The 20,246-nt window shown below is 39.6% G+C and overlaps 1 protein-coding gene and 1 long non-coding RNA gene across 9 annotated transcripts in view; one reads left to right on the top strand and one right to left on the bottom strand.

The window, feature by feature from the left end:
• The window catches only part of LOC125964348 (uncharacterized), a 725,473-nt gene that overhangs the window by 353,304 nt on the left and 351,923 nt on the right, over nt 1–20,246 (bottom strand). The gene's annotated exons all lie outside the window — the stretch shown is intronic.
• Nucleotides 1–20,246, top strand: part of SLC4A4 (solute carrier family 4 member 4) — a 351,509-nt gene that overhangs the window by 230,597 nt on the left and 100,666 nt on the right. For all 8 annotated transcript variants that reach the window (XR_007477305.1, XM_033412501.2, XM_049709597.1 and 5 more), the window contains 5 exons: nt 4,169–4,326; nt 11,009–11,096; nt 13,300–13,454; nt 14,083–14,196; nt 16,395–16,569. Coding sequence is in view for 7 of the 8 variants with exons in the window: in XM_033412501.2 (XP_033268392.1) it covers nt 4,169–4,326; nt 11,009–11,096; nt 13,300–13,454; nt 14,083–14,196; nt 16,395–16,569 (690 nt within the window). In the remaining variant the exon portion in view is untranslated. The remainder of the gene's footprint in view (nt 1–4,168; nt 4,327–11,008; nt 11,097–13,299; nt 13,455–14,082; nt 14,197–16,394; nt 16,570–20,246) is intronic.

The following is a 20,246-nucleotide window of genomic DNA, read 5'->3' as shown; positions in this document are numbered from 1 at the left end:
GTGGCCAGGGAAATTCTGACTGATGAGGAAGTGACTTAGGTAAAGATCTGAAGGAAATGAGGGAGGAAGCCCTGCAGACATTCCATTCAGAGGCAACAGCAGGTGTAAAGGCCCTGAGGTAAGAGTGTGCCTGGCGAGTTTTAGGGAGGACTTGGAGGCTAGAGTGGGGGGTCAGGAGAAGACTGGGAAAAGATAGTAGGAAAGGAGGTCAGGGAACTGACGGGAAGCCAGATGATGCTGGGGTTGCAGCTTGTCATAAAGATATTGTCTTGCCTCTCAGTGAAATGGGGCCAACAGAGGGTTTTATCTGACTCCTGATTTGATTGCTCTGGCTGCTTTGGAGAACTGACTGGGGGGCAAGGGCAGAAGCAGATAATCCAGCCGGGAGACCAATGCCATAACCCAGGAGAGAGATGCTCGTAATGTGGACCAGGGTGGTGGCAGTGAAGATGGTGAGAAATGGTTGGATTCTGGATATACGTTGAATATAAATCCAACAGGATTTGCTGATAAGATGGACATGGGGTGTGAGAGGAGGAGATGTTGGGATGACAGCAAGGTTTGGGCCTGAGGAGTGGAAGAATGGAGCTGCCATTAACCAGATGAGGAAGACTCCAGGAAGAGCTAGTTTGAGGGGACTCTTAGGGGGCTTAGTTTTGGATTTGTGAACTTTGCAATGCTTATTAGACATCCAAGTAGAGATGTTATAGGACTGGAGTTCAGGGAAGAGGTCCTGGCTGAAGATATAAATTTGTGAGTCATCAGTATGTAGATGGTATTTGAAGGCATGGGACTTGATTGAGATCACCCAGGGAGTGTGTATAGAAAGAAAAGAGCCATCAAAGGACTAAGTTCTGGGGCGCCTCAGGTGCCACACGTTTCTGTTTTAGAATAGCTATTAGTTTGTCCAAGAACACTAGTATTCCACAAACACAGTTTGAGGTATGCTGATCTAAAGGAACATATCTTTATAACTACTTCTCTTCAGAGCACATAGAATACAGTTCCTTTAGCTGTAAAAATATACTTCTGATTTTCCAAGATGGTACAGTCATCTCAGTAAAGGTACCATAGTCCTAGTAAAGCATTTTGTGGAAGAAAATAGTTGACTGTGGAATATTCTCTGTGTGTTGTGGGTCAGGTAGTTGCTTAGTGATAGAAGATCCAGACATAGTTAGTATGGTCTAGAATGAGCCTCTAAAACCTCTCTAACTTTCCTGGGCATTTGATGGTCTTGTGGTCTGATTTTTAGTGCTACAGAGTTCATTCCTGCCATTCAAAATATTTATTACAGCTGAATTATGTGCAAAGTAAGTGTTTAGTACCACGGGGAATAAACTGTCCTAACCCTCAGGAAGCTCAGGAGAAAGACATCACCTTCGGCAAACGTGTGATTCAGAAATGAATGCTTCTGGAGTTGCCAAGGAGGAGTACTGAGGTAGTAGAAAGGCTTGTTCTGAGTTCTGAAGGTTTAGAAAAGGTAGAAATGAGGAAAGGACAGTTTTTGATCCTAAGTATGGGAGTCTAAGTACATAAAACAGAAGGAGATTATGATCAGATTGCTTGCCTAACTAGAGCGAAGAGTGCTGGAGAGAATTGGATTATTATAGAGCTTCTTGCACTGTGCTGGTAATGGGAGCTCTCTCTGGAAAGAGGTGGAAGAAGGTTACTCTTGCAGTGATAGTTTGTTATGCGTTTGTGTCACTTGACTGTACCCCACACTCTACTCTGTGTTACAGAGAACAATTCATTACTGTAACTTTCTTAGGCTATAATAACAATTTTGGCAATTTGATGTTTTTAGACCATTCCCGTGGCTGCTCTTTTCATATCTGTAGAACGTAAACAGATTTTTTTGAAATATTAGTATTTTTTGAAGGATTAATGGTGTAAACTCTGGAAAAGGCTTTTACTGCTAGAAGTAGTCATGTTTCTGACATCTAAAAATATATATCTTGCCTTTGCTTTATTTTTCTTTTTGGTTTCCACTAAATTATTAACCCCAACTTCCTTTTTTATTTGACTCACAGCTTTCTTCTTGTATGAAGTACCAAATGAAAGAATCTCATAAAAATGCTACTGAGGATGATAGTTTGGGGGAATTAACTGTCATGGCGCTTATTTTCCCTAATTAAGAACTCTTTAAATGGAAATTGAAAATTAAATGTTACTATAATTTTTCATTACTGGGGAAAATTGGACCATGTCTCCCACTTCCCATATCAGCAATAATCCATGGCAAAAAAAGTTCACTGTTAACTTTTTGACTTGAGGGGAGAGACATTCATATTGATGATAAGTGTATCCTAGAAGTCTGTGTGTTTCATAAGGTCCTGCAAAATTCTTATCTCCATCCTTTTATGATTGTTGAGATGTTCTCCTTGAGCTTTTGGGAGATGTTTCCCACTCGCTGAAGGGTGCTTGAACAATCCTACTCTAAGTGGGAGCTGGGGAGGAGGGGAAAGGAACGTATAACAGCTACAATATAACTTTTCAAAGTGACTGTTACGCGATGTTTACTCTCCAAGAAAACCACTTTACCCCTTTACCTTTCTCCTCAAGCTCCCATGTACATCCCACCTCCTCCTCACCATCAGATCACTCATATTTCACTGCAAAAATGTAAGTCCTCAGAAGCCCTCATCTTCACCCCACAAACTTGCCAGATCACCCCCATCTGTACTCTGCCTTCCCTAGCTGGGATTGATGAGCTCTCTGTGTTCCACCTGAAGTTAATCCCTCTACCTGTGCTGTGGACATCATCTCATCATCTCAGTAGTTCATGGTTGCTTGAGCTGCTTTTGCATTTATCCCCTCTCTCCTACAGCAATAATCTGTCTCTACTAGATCATCCTCATGCACACTCCAAAGTGTTATCATATTTCCCGTTTAAAAAATCCCGTTTTATGCCTTCACCTACCTCCTTAATTCTTGGCTTTTCTTGGCAGCAACATTTCTCAAAATAATTCTCTCCATTCCCTGTCTCTACTTCTTCACCTCTCATTCTTTACTGGGTAGGCTGGTGTCCACTGTAACAGCTCTTGTCAGGATCACCCAGCCCTTCCACCTTGCCAGATTCATTGGTTCCTTCTTAGTTCTCATCTTATTTGAACTTCCAGCAGGCTTTGACTCAGCAGCTGATACCCTTTCCTTACTGAGCCCTTTCTTCACCTGACAGTTGATGAAGTCCTGGTTCTCTCCCTACCTCACTGGCTGCTCTTTTTCAATGTCTTCTGCTGATATCCCCTCCCGTTCCTATAAAAGGTAGAGTAGCCCGGCGTTTAGATCTTCTCCCTCTTCTCTACACTCACACCCGAGGTTGTGTCATCCTACCCCATGGTCTTAAATACTTCTTACATGGTGGTATCTCCTGAATTGATGTCTTTCTACTCCACGTTTCCACTTGGACTTTTAGTAGGTACGTTCCGTCTAAGACATCCAAAACTTCTTTCTGTGGCCTTTATTTCCTTTACCACCTGGTCCCCCCTAACCTCTGCAACTTCATTTGCTTCCCTTTCCTCTCCTTTTCTCCTGCAGCTCCCACCACACTTACCTACTTACTGTTCCCCTAATTGCCAAGCTCTTGCCTGTCTCAGAGGCTTCGCACTTGCTGCTCTCTTTGCCTACAGTGTTCTTTGCCCAGATCTTTGCTTGGCTTGTCCCCTCTCTCCAATGTCAAATGTATTTCTTCAGAGGCCTTCCCTGACCTCCCTGCCTAAAGCAGTACCCCCTTACGTGTTTTATTTTTCCTTCTCAGCGCTTATCACTACTTTAAATCATACTTTACTTCTCCCCTGCTGGAATATGAGCTCAAGGAGGACATGTAATTAGTTGACGCATCCCTTATCCCTAAGGCTTAGGTCAGTTCCTGGCTCATAGGAGACTCTCAACTCATTTATTGAGTGAATAAGTAAATGAATTGATATATATGTAAATATTGTGAAAACAATGTAAACCATGTGACTATACCCTCATGTAAACCATGTGACTATACTCTCAATGTTTTTGAATTCAAAGTACAGAGAAATGTTTATTATGATAAATGGTTAAACATAATAGAAGAATAGCTAGCCAGGGCTTGCCTGTTGCGTGTAGACTCATATAAAGGAAATTCTTTGAGTTCCCTTCTCTGGAAATAAGTTGTGTTTTCTTGGCTCTTCCCGTGCAGCTGAAGAATAAGTTCATGAAAAAACTGCCACGTGATGCCGAAGCCTCCAACGTGCTTGTTGGCGAGGTCAACTTCTTAGACTCTCCTTTCATTGCCTTTGTTCGGCTGCAGCAGGCCGTCATGCTGGGTGCCCTGACTGAGGTCCCTGTGCCCACAAGGTAAGCTGCTCCCTGACCCGCCGGGGTCCACAATGTGGTGATAGGGACAGCTTCTCTCCCTCAGGCTAGAGAACCAAGAGGATGAGGGTACATCCAAAGCAAGCATATTGGAAAGGTTTAACCCGAAATAATGGTTCAGTCTGATTTTCATGCTGTCAGATTACTTGGCACTTGTACAGTAGTAATAATAATAACAATTATAATAATTCATTGGGCTACAGAACAGTTTCTTATGGATTAGTCTATTTAACCCTCATAATGATTTTTTTAAAGTATAAACTATAGGTATGTGGATTTTATAGATGAAGAAACTGAGTTTGAAAGTTTAAGTAACTTCTGTAAGATCATATAGATGGTGAATGATTCAAAGGTCAGAGTTGCTTTCATTTGCTCTCTGTTTTATTAGAAAATTGGTAGTGGGTACATACATACATGCATATGCACATTATATATATAGATATGTCTATATGTATATATATAGACATGTCTATATGTATATTATATATACACATATGTAAAAATCATTTGCACACTTTACTGTTATGTGTTATGACTCATAAAGTTTTAAGAGGAAGCATATTACTCTTATTACAATCATGTACTCATTACCCTGCACAATACTTTAGAAGTCATCCTCTTTTATTTCCTTCTGTAACTGAGCCCAGTAGAGGAGTTAGGAAGCTTGACTTCCGAAGTGCAATGGGTCAATAGAAGTTAATGCTTCACTTAAACTTGTGCTTAAGAAGAGTTTAAAGAGCAGTTTATAATCTTCAGGTTGACATTAGAAAATTATCATATAAATAGGACATTTTTTGGGGGAGGGTGCCTTTTGTAGGTCCCAGGGGACTTTTCTTTAGGTTTCCCACATGAGCAGGAAGGGCTGTGAATGCTCAGTGACCTCAGATGATCTGAGTGTGATCAACCAACAAGACAAGGGGGTCGAGGTTTGTTCTGAGGCAACTTAGGAGGCAAATTAGGAGAACATTTCCTATGGCCTCCCAATTTATAGGTTACAGGCCATTCTTATCATACAGGCATTTTTACTCCATTTTTATATTTCTTAGACACCTAAAATAGGAATAATATTTGTCATATTACAATATAGGAATAATATAAGCAGTCATTGGACAACTAGCAGAGGAAAGGCGATGATCATATTCAATTAATGGAATTATCATGATTTGTGTTTTCTGTAACTTAGCTTTTTGCTTGAAAACATTCCAGCAGACCCTTGCAGTTCTATCTGAGCAATCACCTGGCGAACAGCTAGCTGACTCAGATCGTGGCCGAAGTCCAGCTTGTGTGTCCCTATGGTTTTATTTTTGTCTCTTTGGACTAACTTTACTGGCGCTTGAAAGAAAAAAAAGTGTACCCAGAAGTGTTACGTTTCTCTTGCTTTTTCATGTTTATTATTACTTTTCTCTAGAAGCTACAAATAAAAAATATTTTAAAAGGCTTTTTGTTTAACAATAATACAAGTCCATTGAGTAGCAAGTCAGGACTATTTTTGTGTCCCTCTAATCTTCTGTTCCTGTCTGGTTCATTTTCTTCTGTACTGGAGGGTGGTACTAGTCTAGGGGTACAATCCAGCATCATTTGAATAGAAAAAAGGAGCCCAGACAATTCAAGGGAATGTAATTCAATAATGTCGTAAAGCTGTTTCAGGGCAATAATCTGAATAATATATCCTAGCGTGTTGACATTTTTCCAGGAAGTAGTCTTATCCATTTGCTGTCCTCTGAACCAGGGCAAGCTGTAATCACTGAGTAGGGAGTCTCATTAGCTTTTTTGTGTATGAGTAATATGGGGCCATTTACAATGGCTGCATCCTGTGAAATCCAATAAAGGAAATCCTACAAGGAGTGTGGTAGTCATTGTGAAGGATGCCTCTGCACTCAGCCATGTGCTTTAACATGCATGCCACCCTGTTGTCCTGCAGGGAGACCCGAGAAGTCTGTTTCTGTGCACAACTTGTAACAACGGTCATTTTTCCTTTTGAAGGTGGAGGAATCTTAGGCTCTTTGGCTTATTATTATTATAATTATTACTATTTATCATAAACAGCATTACTACCGTGCATCTTTTAGGAAATGTGGTGGTAGCTGCTCCTTTTGTGTAGAGTCCACAAGTTTCTCTATCTACTCTGCTCTTGGCTTGATCTGTTTTAGCTTTCTGCTTGCAGCTGGACTCCTACCAACTGGATGGATGTTCTCCACGTAGGGGCCCTTCTTGCCATCCATGTGAAAGCAAATAAACTCTGTCCTTTGATCTCTGGTGACTTGGTAGGATACGTTTATGATTTTCTTAGCATCTTGCAGATACTTTGCTTGCTATCATCTTACACCCGTCCATAGAGGCTGCCACTCAGCCATATATAGGGGCCACATGGAGATGAACATAATTCCCATTTTATAGTTGAGAGGTGGAGGCACAGGGACGATTCACTACCAGTGCAGACTTCTGACTCCAAGGGCAGGCTTTTAGGGAAAATCTAAGGAGATATCCAGAATGGATTGGAATAAAATACTTGAGCATTTTCCCATGAAGAATAATCAGAGTTCCTGATCAGTTTGTCCTTTTCTGACCTTGATTTTCACATCTAAGGCAAATAGTTATTCAGGGAGCTCTAGCCCTCTAAAAAATTAGAATGCTTATTACCCCTTTATATCACTGTAAGTTAATATATATTTTATGTTATAAATAACGATCTGCCTAAAAGCAGTTGTTTGTGCCTAATTGTCAAAACTATAAAAAATTGTATTAGAGGAATTGGGACGGAGGTCCTGCTAGTTCAGTTCTGTCTTGTGTGACAGTCTTCCAGTTGCTCACTGTAATATGGTTGGTTACGGTGGGCTTGCGGTCCTCATGAATTTATTGTGGAAGGTACAGTTTAGCCACATTTTCCAAAGCCACTAAATATGAGCACTGGGTTATTTGATTCACTGTTGTTTTGAAGGAAGGGAGTAAAGGACTGATACATACTGAATTTATTTTAGAAATAGCTGTGATATGTGAGGAAGGATGGGGGTGCATATCCTCTCTGAAAAGATTGAGTGGTTTAGGAAGGCTGGCTCTTTTTCTGATATTATGCTCTGTTTCTGCCTATAATTATTTTGTGAATGTGAGTATAGCCCAGTGGTTCTGGACACAGATCATCTGGTACTGATTTTTGTCGTGGAGAATGCTAGAGACGTCCTCCCCAGGCACAATTAGTTGTATGGAAAAGCGAGCGCATAAGAATAGAAGGGCCCCATGAAGATTCTCGAGACAACCAGGCACTATTAAAAATTCTAACTATGACTTGTTTCTAGTATTGAGTGAATAAAAACAACTCAGCAACATAAATTATTTCCCCCAAGCCATCAACATGAGCTGTGCTCTTTCAGCCACACAAATTTGATGTTTACTCTAATTTGTTAATAAAGAAAAAAAGCTTCTGTTTAAAAAAAACATCTGTCCCTTGACAAAAAACAGCTTGAGTCATGAAAGAAGTTTTCAGTACATTATAAAAGCTGAGTTTGGCAAGAGGTACTTCTATCATAAAAGTTGTAACAGCTTTTGCTTCTTTGAGGGTTAAAGAGGAGAGAACATGTTTCAGGCAGAGGGAACTTCAACTTGATGAGTTTTTCTGTGTTGTTAGTTTTCCCAGATCTCTCATCCCCATTTCAACAACGCAGTTCAAATTAGAGGCTTCTTAAGGGTCTGCTTTCCTACAGATGAAATTCTTGACCAGAGGTGATGTTTCCTGCTACTTGTAGATGTCCAGATTTCCTCTCTATATCATTTTAAGGAGATGAATTTACTGAATGGTTCCTGCCTGGAGTAATGTGAAAATTTTAACTGATATGTAATATTTTATTTCTATTTGGCACTTGATGATTTCCATTAAAGTATATATATATATATAAAATATAAAATATAAAATATAATATATATTATATATTATATAATATATATAATAATTATAATATATTTTATATACAATAATAGATATGATATATAATATATTATATATATATACTTACAATAATACATAAGAGTGTGTGTGTGTGTGTATATATATATATATATATAATTTTTTAAAATAAAAACCACATTACTCAGTAAAGGGGAATTGTACCTTTGTATCTAGGTTAGTAAAACACTATAGCTCTCATATGCTGGGTTTATTGCTATAATAAATGTTATGGTCACCACTGGTCTATTACTGCCATTCATTCTTTGGTACTATTTAGTAAAGAGCAGAGTAAAAACTCGTAGAAAATGTATGCCCTCATCTTATAGTATTTAAGTTAGAGGATCCATTATTCTATCAGTTCTTGGACTAGTTACCCATTGTCTGCCAAAGTTTTTATTTGGGGACTGTTAATGACTGAGAGTATCTTCCTCACTTTCTAACAAGACACTATTTTGGCTTTGTTGCCATTTAGTCAACCTGATCATTAATTTATGTGTCAGTTGATAAATGTGCATTTCTATAATGTGTATTTCTAAATGTAAAATAATCATGATGGAGATACTAGGGAGAGGTAGGAAGAGGTAGAGAGTGGCTCTGGAAAGGTTTTAGATATTACGTATTACTCAGACACTAGTATTTAGATACATCGAAATAATAAAAAATGACGAGCAAAGGAAATCCGTTATCTAAAAATGTATTTAGTAAAGCATCCAGGTGTTATGTATTTTCTCTTACTGCACCACATCTGCCTTCTTCTGCCTAAAACTATGGGCTTATTGTCCTGCCTGACAGCTGGCCCTTGGTAGACAGGTAAATAGGATTGGGACATATGACCAGCACTGTAGATGTTTCTTAATGAGATTTATATTTTACTGTAGTGGTTAAATATTTTTTTGGGGTGTTGCACTCAAATCAGTGATCCGCCCCTTCAGAAAAATGCATTGTACTGTCCATAAAAAAACACTTTATAATACTGTATGTAGTGGTATATAAATTAGGTCCAACTTCAAAAGAAGAAAAGTTCTAGTTAGAAGAACTAAAATCCAATTCTAATAATGACTTCCTTCATACTTGAACAGACTTTCGCACCTGCTGATTGCTTTTGCTGTTTCTTCTACTGTGATAACACTTGAAAGCGAGTGTACCGCTCCACTCCAGAACTGGTTTCTAAGCAAATAAATACTGAATGGTTTTATGGTTATTCTGGTATAAAATATGGGTATTCAGACTTTCAGATTTACCTTCTTCCATTCTCAATTTGTTTTTTTTTTTCTTCACTCTTTGGATTGAATTTTATGATGAAAAAAGGAACTACCTATTCAAGGGCATTTGGGAACAGACCCTAATACCTTGAAGAGTGCTTGCTATCAGTCCTTTCTTATTTAAAATGAGATATATAGGATTAAATTAGTAAAAGAATAAAATTTTACTAAGAAAACTCCTAAGCCATTCCTGGTCCCATAAAATCTTACCGAAGTTTTCTTGTCTTCAGCTAAGTATCCACAACATCTTTCCCCAGAGTGACGTATGGAAGTCATAGTTGGATAGCTTTTCTCTGTGAAGTCACAACTCTGGTATATAGGTTGGGCAGGTATTATTAAGCAGAACCGTGTGCTGAAAAAAACAGGAGGTAAGAAGTCCTGTCTATCTACTCTGTCATTTATTAGGGACAGTCTTTGGGCTCATCCATAACTTCCTTGAACCTAGGTTTCTTCACCATTAAATGGAAATAAGATACCTGTCCTTATTGCAGAGGCTAGTAAGAGTTTAAATGATGTGTGAATGTGAAATGATTTACAGGCTTTAAAAAGCTGTGCAAACAGAGGATATGATCATTTTTATTGTCCTCATTATCTCCATGTTAGGTAAGACATGATCATAAATAAGCAAGGAAGGGATTTATCTAGTGTTGCCTTTTGTCTGTGTTTTTAAATTCATTTACTTACTGGGTTTCCTGCTCCCCAGTTGAGACATGCATCTTTGCCCTTATGATCAGTGAGGGATTCCTTCCAACATGATAAGGGGTGAACTTAAGTGGAGATAAGCTCATTATTGCGAGTTTCAGGACCTGCTTGCTATGGAACAGTGCTTTGTGCATTATCCAGAAAACAAGTTTGGAAAAGAAACTTGTTGACGCCCATGAAAGAATTTTAGCTGTGCATGGTGCTTTATTTTGAATTTCTCTCATATTTTTCTTTCTTTGCTTTGGCTGTCAGCATGTGGCTTACTTGTAGAAGACTTTTGCTGACTCCCAGCCACTTCTGAGTAGAAATATTTCTTAAAAATATGGAGAGGATCATTTGTCATCATCCATATTAGGTAAAGAAACGTCAGAGAAATCTGAAGATGTACTAAGTCTTTCTCGTTATTGTGCTTAATGGGTTTTCTCCAAAGATTCTGAGAGTCAGAAGAAAGGGAGAGAGAGAAGAAAGTTTAGAAAAGAAAGACTAAATGACTCATAAAGTGAACCTTTCCTTCTCTGTGAAGAAGCTTCTCAGGTTTCCATGCTAAATTCTCCCTTGCTTCCAAATAAATGAAAAACAGTTTGTGTTTCACAACAGTGTGAAAGAGTATCTTTCATATTAGCAAGAATATTACCTTTGTTTTAAAGGTGAATTCTAGACCTAACCGTTTTATGAATTAGGGTAAATGTGTCTCAGTGTTATGTGTGTTGAGTTTGATGAAATGTGTGTTATAGCCTTTGCTTCTTTCCTCTTCCATTAGGTTCTTGTTCATTCTCTTAGGTCCTAAGGGGAAAGCCAAGTCCTACCATGAGATTGGCAGAGCCATTGCCACCTTGATGTCTGATGAGGTAGGGAATCGGGAAGATGGTGATCTGTGAATGTCCTACTTGTGTTTTCATACTGTGAGTTGGCTGTCACAATTTATTCAGTTAGAATTATGTAGTTACCAACCTTCTTAAAACATGAGGTACAGTCGTTCATGCAAATGAGCTGACATCTGCATTTGATAGTTTTCAAAAAATAAATTTTATGTTAGAATAAGTCATATTTTCCTTTCTTCCTCTAAACTGAGCTATGTTAAATATTATTTAAAAGGTTCAAGACACTGTATTAACTTAATCTCTTAAAGTGTTTAATATATTAATTCTGGAAACTCGTGTCCATATACTGTGTTGTTTCAGAAACGATGGGTTCTATAAAATAATGCATAATAAAATGGATAATGCATTTTTTCCCTTAGGTATCAGAAAGTACCTGTTTTTGTGGTTTTCTTATCTTGTGGGAAGGAATGATACATATACTAAAATGCATTAGCAACTGTTACTGCAGAGCATCTAGTACGTTGGAATTATGACCATACTCTCCTAATAGCTTGAATGTCATTACACACATTATGTAGACATAACGAAACTCCAAACTGGTCTCATAGGAGGAGAAATACTATGAGAATATAGGAGCACTAATTTCTGCTTTTGCATCTTTGTAGCTTACTATTTTCCCGAATGTTTTGTTTTTGCTTCATTGCTTGATATGTTAGCTTCTCCGTGTGTTAAGTGGAGAATAGAGCATTTAGCTATGGCAAGTTCTATATAGTGATTACCAGATGGTTACTTAATCTGAGAGCATTGATGAATAGCAATGCTGTTTTTTTCCCCTTGAGGCAACTAAGCATCTCAGTGGGTTCTTTCATTTATTTTTGCATATTTATGATTTCTTTAAAAAAATGATTCCTCCAAAGATGTATCAATTAGAAATGTTTTAGGCTGCAAATGACAGAAAATTTGACTTATTGTGACTTAAACAATTTAGGTTTTATTTTGTTCACATATGAGGAAATTTGGAGGTAGGTGGTTGCTGGAGTTGGTTTAATTTAACTGCTTAATGATAAAATCAAGTGCCAAGGCTCTTGCTTTGTGGTCTTAAGATGGCTACTACCGTCAACTCCAGTCACGTCATCTGTATGCAAGGCAGGAGGAAGGAGGAAGGGAAGTGTTAGCTGTGTCTGTCTCTTTTAACAGGTATTCAAAAGCTATCCCCCATCCCCCTTCTTTTTTAATCTCATGGGTCAGAATTGCCCATCCTTATCGTCAGGGTAGGCTGGGAAAATGACGACTTTCCAGCCTCTACTAAGGGAAGTAGCAAGAGAAAATAAGGCTGTGGCCAATTGTGTCCACTACAGATGATATGCTGGCACTTTGTATTGCCCTCCCCTCAACCCCACAACCCCCAGACCATTGGTGTTTGCTTGGTAGCTTTTAAAAATTCTAATTGAGGAGAAGAGTCTTAGTAGCGATCTTTAAGAATAGGTAAGGGTATCAAATAAGGGCCATCTTCTCTCCTGGAGACTAAAGAATTTGACTTAGCGAGGTATGAAAGTCTTAGGTTATGTGTAAAGGACTTTCAGATCATCAGCCAGGTTAGAGAAATGGAGCGATTGACAAAGAGGATTATGGACGTCTGGAGGCTCCTTCTTTGGATATTTGCATAAAAGACATAGAACATTTGCTGCCTTGGATGGTTTAGTTATTGCCTTGCTAAAAGATAGACAGATGATCACCTACTTAAAGCCCTTTGCTTTAACACACATTATTTGTGTGTTTGAGAGCTGCAGTGTCTGAGTCTTAACTCAGTCTTAACAATCAGCTTGAACTTACCCTTCCTGAATTATAAGCAATGGTTTGGCGCAGTAGTTTTTATTTTGGGGAATGATCTTCAGTATATTTCTCTAAACCATTTTCATCTGGCTTCCATAACAACTATATCAGTAATGGTGCATACTAGTGGGAGATGAAAGGCAATGTTGTTTTATGGTATTGATAGAAAAAATCATATAAAAGAAACACAGCTGTGTTCTCATGCCTCTACCTATATTCTTTGGGTTCATAATCTGAATACCAAAATATTTTGGGGTAAGCTGAACAGTAGCAAATATGGGGCTATGGTTATAGTAATGTTAAAGTGGATTATGGATTGCATTCTTCAGGCTCTACATGATGTGAGGCATGTGGAGAGCTCTCTTGTTGGATCAGCACATCTCTTTTTATTCTTTAGGTGTTCCATGACATCGCTTATAAAGCAAAAGATAGGCAGGACCTGATTGCTGGCATTGACGAGTTCCTAGATGAAGTCATTGTCCTTCCACCTGGGGAATGGGATCCAGCGATCAGGATAGAGCCCCCTAAGAGTCTTCCATCATCTGACAAAAGGTAAAATTTTCAGGCCATTGGGAGTTTTCATCCTTGAGAAGGAGGTTGTGTTTAGAAAAGGAAAGAGGTTCAGCCAACTGCCCTAAGATTTTCAGGTTTCCATTCAACTTGAGGTATTATCTCAAATGAATCACACATGTGCCTTGGTTTGACATTTCCTTGACACGATAAAATGAATGTTATATGTTGTGATTAGTGATGACAAATTAGAGATCTCAGATTATGATATTGGAATACATTGTAGAGATTTTTTCGGGTTGTTTCGGGGACTCCTTGTACATGTGGAAAGATTCGTTTACTCAAGATGACTCCCTGTAGATTTAAGAGGTTAAGAAATTGGATGAGATAATTGAGGAGAAGCCATTTTCTAGAAATCTGTGTTTTTCCAGGTGAAACAATTTCCCTCTTATACAACATACAAGTTATTCAACTTTCTGTTCATCCACTCATTTGTCTTGGCTCTCAACAGAACATTTCAAAAGTTGTTTGTTAGGATGGCAGCCGGAAATAATTATCTTTCTCCCAAAGGGTTTTCGGTCCATCTCTTTATCAGCTAGTGCAGGACCCAGCTAAGAGGCAGGTGAATGAAATAAACTAAACTTTTTTTTGGCTCTGTTGTCTTGCTTAGAAAGAATATGTACTCAGGTGGAGAAAATGTTCAGATGAACGGGGACACGCCCCATGATGGAGGCCATGGAGGAGGAGGACACGCGGATTGTGAGGAATTACAGCGCACTGGAAGGTAACTTATGGATTCGTCAGTCGTTCATGATGAGGTTCTCTTCCGATCTGAATTTACCTTCATCTTTCTGTCAGCATTTTATTCACCTGTTTGTACTTTTGTTTGGTCAGCCAGCACACATTTATGGTGTATCTGTTAGTCACAGGCACTTGGGATGCAGCAGTGAATGAAAGAAAAACCCCTTTCCTTATGGGTCTTACCTTGTAGTGGTAGGAGACAAACAACGAGCAAATAACGAAATGTGGATCTGGTTTTATGGGGCAAAATAAAGCAGAAGTAGCGAGTTTCTGTGATGAGAGAAAGGTATTAGATATTACCATGAGTGAGGGGTGTTAGAGAGAAAGAGAACTCGTGGGTGAGTGTTGCAGGGAGACTGAGTATTGTGCCAGTCTTCCCCACTTGGCTTTCATGATTCCCTCTCTCCCCGGTACATTTACTCAGAAGTGGGTAACATGTTACAGAAATGAGTAACTCCCAGGCTACCATCTCCTGGGCCTGCAGTGGGGAATTCAGGTTTCCCAGATCGCTTTGGTTAAATCTCTTTACATTAGGATTTCCTTCATGGTTAGGTTCTCCATTTCATTGTGGGTTAACTATAGTTTTAAGTGGGATACTCTTTATGAAGATATGGCTTTTTAAAAACACTGCAGATTTTTTGAAAACACAAAAGTAAGTCATTTTAATATGCAGTCGAATCTGAATGAAATTATGTTATTTTCTTCCCCTGATGACCCACTTGGGTTTCTCTCCCAAATTAAGAGGACATTATTTCTCTCCTCTTCCATCTTAAAGAATAGAGAGTAGGGGCTTCCCTGGTGGCGCAGTGGTTGAGAGTCTGCCTGCCGATGCAGGGGAAACGGGTTCGTGCCCAGGTCCGGGAAGATCCCACATGCTGCAGAGCGGCTGGGCCCGTGAGCCATGGCCGCTGAGCCTGCTCATCCGGAACCTGTGCTCCGCAACGGGAGAGGCCACAACAGTGAGAGGCCCGCGTACCACAAAAGAAAAAAAAAGAATAGAGAGTAGAACCTTCTCTTTCCCCCATTTTTTTTTTTCTGACTAGTTCTTTACAACCTATTTCCATTAGGAATATACTTTTCCTTTTATACAGATATAATTTTGGGGATTTAACTTTTTAATTTAATCAGACTGTTATTTCCTTCTTCCATATTTTACGTTCCCTAAATGTATTGCATGTCTGCAGCATGCCTGGTACCATGCACAGCCCTGTGCGTACCAAGAAAACTGAAGCAGGGCACTGACTGCAGCTAAGATAGACAGACAGGCAATCCTGAGAAAACGTGATAGCCCCTAGTGAATGTCTGAACTATGAATGGAGGGTCAAGACCTCAGAGGGCTGTTGAGCTCTGAGGGAGGGCATCATAGGCAGAAGGCACAGCATGGGAAAGGCTGAGCGAGGTTTGGTTCGGGGTGGGTGGGGGAGTGAGTTGACAGATGCTTGAGTCAGCTGACTTGCTGACGAATGTGATGGGTCTCAGCTTGGGATGCTCTTCCATGACACACCTGCATGGTTTCCTTCCTTAATTCCTTCCAATCCTCACCCCAAAGTCACTTGCTTGGGAGGCCTGATCTGCCCGCTCTAAATTTCAGGCATAGCACTCTAGCACTTAATAACCTGCTTCCCCACTTAATTTTTTCTTTGATGTTTTAGCACCATGCATTTTACTTATTTTGTTTCCCCCATGCAGAAAGTAACTCCATGAGAGTGGGTATTTTTTTCCTGTGTTGTTCACTGCTGTTTTTCCAGCACCCAGAATAGTACTGGGCATGTCACAGATGCCCAATAAACATTTGTGGAGTGAATGAATGAGTGAATGAATGAATGAGGCTGGAAGGGAAGCTATGACAAGATTATAAAGGGCCTTATATGATCTGCTCACATGTTTGGATGTTTTTCTTCAGACAGTGAGAAATTTAATTCATCTACACAGTTCATTCTCGTCTAAAGAGCAACTGTCTAGTCTTTAGGGAACGTGATGCCTAATTTGGTGACCAAAAAAGAGACAGAAGATTTATTATTCACAGTCTTCTGGTTTTATCTTAAGTAGTTGAAGAGTATCTTCTAATTCAAACATTTTAAATACAAATTCTTTGTGGTTAAATTATCTCTAAGTTATCTCTTGGTTAATTTGATGGTAATTTATTTTATGTTGTCACGTGTTTGCTTTCTCCCTATGCAGGTTCTGTGGTGGACTAATTAAGGACATAAAGAGGAAAGCACCATTTTTTGCCAGTGATTTTTATGATGCTTTAAATATTCAGGCTCTTTCAGCAATTCTCTTCATTTATCTGGCAACAGTAACTAATGCTATCACTTTTGGAGGACTGCTTGGGGATGCCACTGACAACATGCAGGTGGGTTTGGTTTGGGGAAAGACACAAATAGTACAGCCCAGATTGCCTTCCTCACCCCTACAGCTCAGCTAGAAGCAGATGGCCTTTCAGTTACTCAGCATGATTTTCTTTCTTTTGCTAGATGCTGCATTTTACTTTGCTTCTGGCCTGCTGCTGTATTTCCAGCATTTTAGTAATTACAAAAATAGCTTGATGAAATCTGGCTTGAGTCACAAGTGGGGAAAAGAAGGGAAGGAAATGAGATACACAATTCTGTTTGGGTAAAAGCGTATCAGCTGCTTTAGTTTTGTGCTGGGTATAAGGTTAAGATCTTCTATTACCTTGAGTGTGTGGACCATACTATTAAACTTGATGATATATCAAGTTTTGGGGAATGCCTGGTTAGCTTCCTTTTTCATGTGAGCAAGCGATTGAGTGATTTGCTCAAGATTGGATTTACATCTCTATCGGTAGAGCTCAGCTTTAAGGAATAAAAGCTAGGTGTTGATTTTCCTATTCCTGAATCTGCCTCTCATTAAGCTGTGTAGACTCTAGCTTAACTTATTTTGTATAAACCACAATTTGTTGGTTACTTTGCAGGTGGCATTCACCTTCCTTTTGTATCAATAATAGCTGAAGCTTTAGTTATAGAGAAGATATTTTAAATTCCCATAATCAGAAAAATATGTACAAAGCTTCTCTTAGTTGATCCAGTCATTAGGGAAAAATAGGTATTGTGCTAGGTGCTGAGTGAGTAGCGAGTGAAGCTGAAAACAGCTGGATTCAAGCCCTTTTCAAACTCTGTCCTTCTATGTTACTACTTATTACTGTTTAACCTATGTGACATTCATAAGTGCTGCCAACCAGCTTATTTTTTTAAAAAAATATAGCTGATTCCAAAGGATTGCTTTTCTTCTACTTCTCTTTTCTCCCCTGGGCACATTCATGTTTTAGATTTCTGCTTAAACACAAAATTAAGATGGAGACTCTCTATGACATCTGTGTTCACCCAAGCAAAAAGGGAGACATTACTTTAAACAATTGTAATTCGTCTGTTAAGAGAGCTTTTATCTTTTAGCCTTTATCTACTGCTGTAAAGCATGTTACCCCTAAATCCAAGGTTTAAACAACCATTTTATTATTCTCTCTCATGTTTTTGGTGGTTGGTGGACTCAGGTGGGTAGTTCTCTTGGGTCTTCATAGACTTGTGAGTGAGATGGCAGCTGAGATTGGAGTTGCCTGAGGACTTCTTTAGTCACATGACTGGTGCCTAGGCTGGGAAGTCTGGTAGTTGGGGACTGAGGGCTCCCCACATGACTCTTCCTAGTTCCCATGTGAATGTGCACTCAGGATTCCTTCATTTTCTGATTTTCAAAGAGAGGTTGAAAATTCGATTGCTTACATGAAATCTGGTGATTCTTAAATATTGGCAACTGATTAACATTTTAAAAGTTACATTGTTCTGCCCAGAAAGCACATTCCCCAGGCATGGGGAATCGAAACCAAGCATGGTAGGACACAGAGATGAAGTATATGAAGAGAGTGTTTCCCCCTTTTATTCCTCATTCATAAGACAAGAATGAATAAATTAAATTGTCACAGTGTTGTCAGAATGGTATTTTTTATAAAATCTGATCTGTATTCAAATTGGGCAGCTATTCTTCATCTAAATGAGAGCATAATGATAACTAAAGCACATCATTCAAGAGAACAAATGGAAAAGAAAGCACGGGAGAAGCACCTCGAGGCCAGCATGGAGATGATAATACAGGCAGCTTCACATAAAGAAAATCAGACCTTCCTCCCCACAGATACATCAGAAATACATCTAAACGTGCAACTGCTCCTATAGTACACCCACTGAACGCTGGCAGAAGACCTCAGACCTCCCAAAAGGCAAGAAACTTCCCATGTACCTGACCGTGTGGATGAAAGGCTCTTGGTGCTCCAGCCAGGAGTCAGTGCTGTGCCTCTGAGGTGGGGGAGCCAACTTCAGGACACTGGTCCACAAGAGACCTCCCAGCTCCACGTAATATCAAACGGCAAAAATCTCCCAGAGATCTCCATCTCAACACCAACACCCAGCTTCACTCAATAATCATCAAGCTACAGTGCTGGACACCCTATGCAAAACAGCTAGCAAGACAGGAACACAGCCCCATCCATTAGCAAAGAGGCTGCCTAAAATCATAATAAGGCCACCGACACCCCAAAACACACCACCAGACATGGACCCGCCCACCAGAAAGACAAGGTCCACCACCATCCACCAGAAGACAGGCACTAGTCCCCTCCACCAGGAAGCCTACACAAGCCACTGAACCAGCCTTACCCACTGGGGACAGACACAAAAAACAACGGGAACTACGAATGTGCAGCCAGTGAAAAGGAGACCCCAAACACAGTAAGATAAGCAAAATGAGAAGACAGAAAAACACACAGCAGATGAAGGAGCAAGGTAAAACCCCACCAGACCTAACAAATGAAGAGGAAATAGGCAGTCTACCTGAAAAAGAATTCAGGATAATGATAGTAAAGATGATCCAAAAATCTTGGAAATAGAATAGAGAAAATGCAAGAAACACTTAACAAGGACCTAGAAGAACTAAAGATGAAACAAGCAATGATGAACAACACAATAAATGAAATTAAACCTGGAAGAAATGGACAAATTCTTAGAAAAGCACAACCTTCTGAGACTGAACCAGGAAGAAATGGAAAATATGAACAGACCAATCACAAGCACTGAAATTGAAACTGTGATTAAAAATCTTCCAAAAAACAAAAGCCCAGGACCAGATGGCTTCACAGGTGAATTCTATCAAACATTAAAGAAGAGTTAACACCTATCCTTCTCAAACTCTTCCAAAATATAGCAGAGGGGGGAACACTCCAAAACTCATTCTGTGAGGCCACCATCACCCTGATAACAAAACCAGACATAGATGTCACAAAGAAAGAAAACTTAAGGCCAATATCACTGATGAACATAGATGCAAAAATCCTCAACAAAATACTACCAAATAGAATCCAACAGCACATTAAAAGGATCATACACCATGATCAAATGGGGTTTATTCCAGGAATGCAAGGATTCTTCATTATACACAAATCAGTCAACGTGATACACCATATTAACAAATTGAAGGATAAAAACCATATGATCATCTCAATAGATGCAGAGAAAGCTTTCGACAAAATTAAACACCCATTTATGATAAAAACCCTGCAGAAAGTAGGCATAGAGGGAACTTTCCTCAACATAGTAAAGGCCATATATGACAAACCCACAGCCAACACCGTCCTCAATGGTGAAAAACTGAAACCATTTCCACTAAGATCAGGAACAAGACAAGGTTGTCCACTCTCACCACTCTTTTTTTTTTTTTCTCAGTACGCGGGCCTCTCACTGTTGTGGCCTCTCCCGTTGCGGAGCACAGGCTCCGGACGCGCAAGCTCAGTGGCCATGGTTCACGGGCCCAGTCGCTCCACGGCATGTGGGATCTTCCCGGGGCACGAACCCGTGTCCCCTGCATCGGCAGGCGGACTCTCAACCACTGCGCCACCAGGGAAGCCCCACTCTCACCACTCTTATTCAACATAGTTTTGGAAGTTTTAGCCACAGCAATCAGAAAAGAAAAAGAAATAAAAGGAATCCAAATTGGAAAAAAAGAAGTAAAGCTGTCACTGTTTGCAGA

The sequence above is a fragment of the Orcinus orca genome, chromosome 4 (assembly GCF_937001465.1).
Source record: "Orcinus orca chromosome 4, mOrcOrc1.1, whole genome shotgun sequence".
NCBI lineage: Eukaryota > Metazoa > Chordata > Mammalia > Artiodactyla > Delphinidae > Orcinus > Orcinus orca.
Note: the sequence above shows the minus strand (reverse complement) of the source record. Positions and strands in the feature narration are given on the sequence as shown.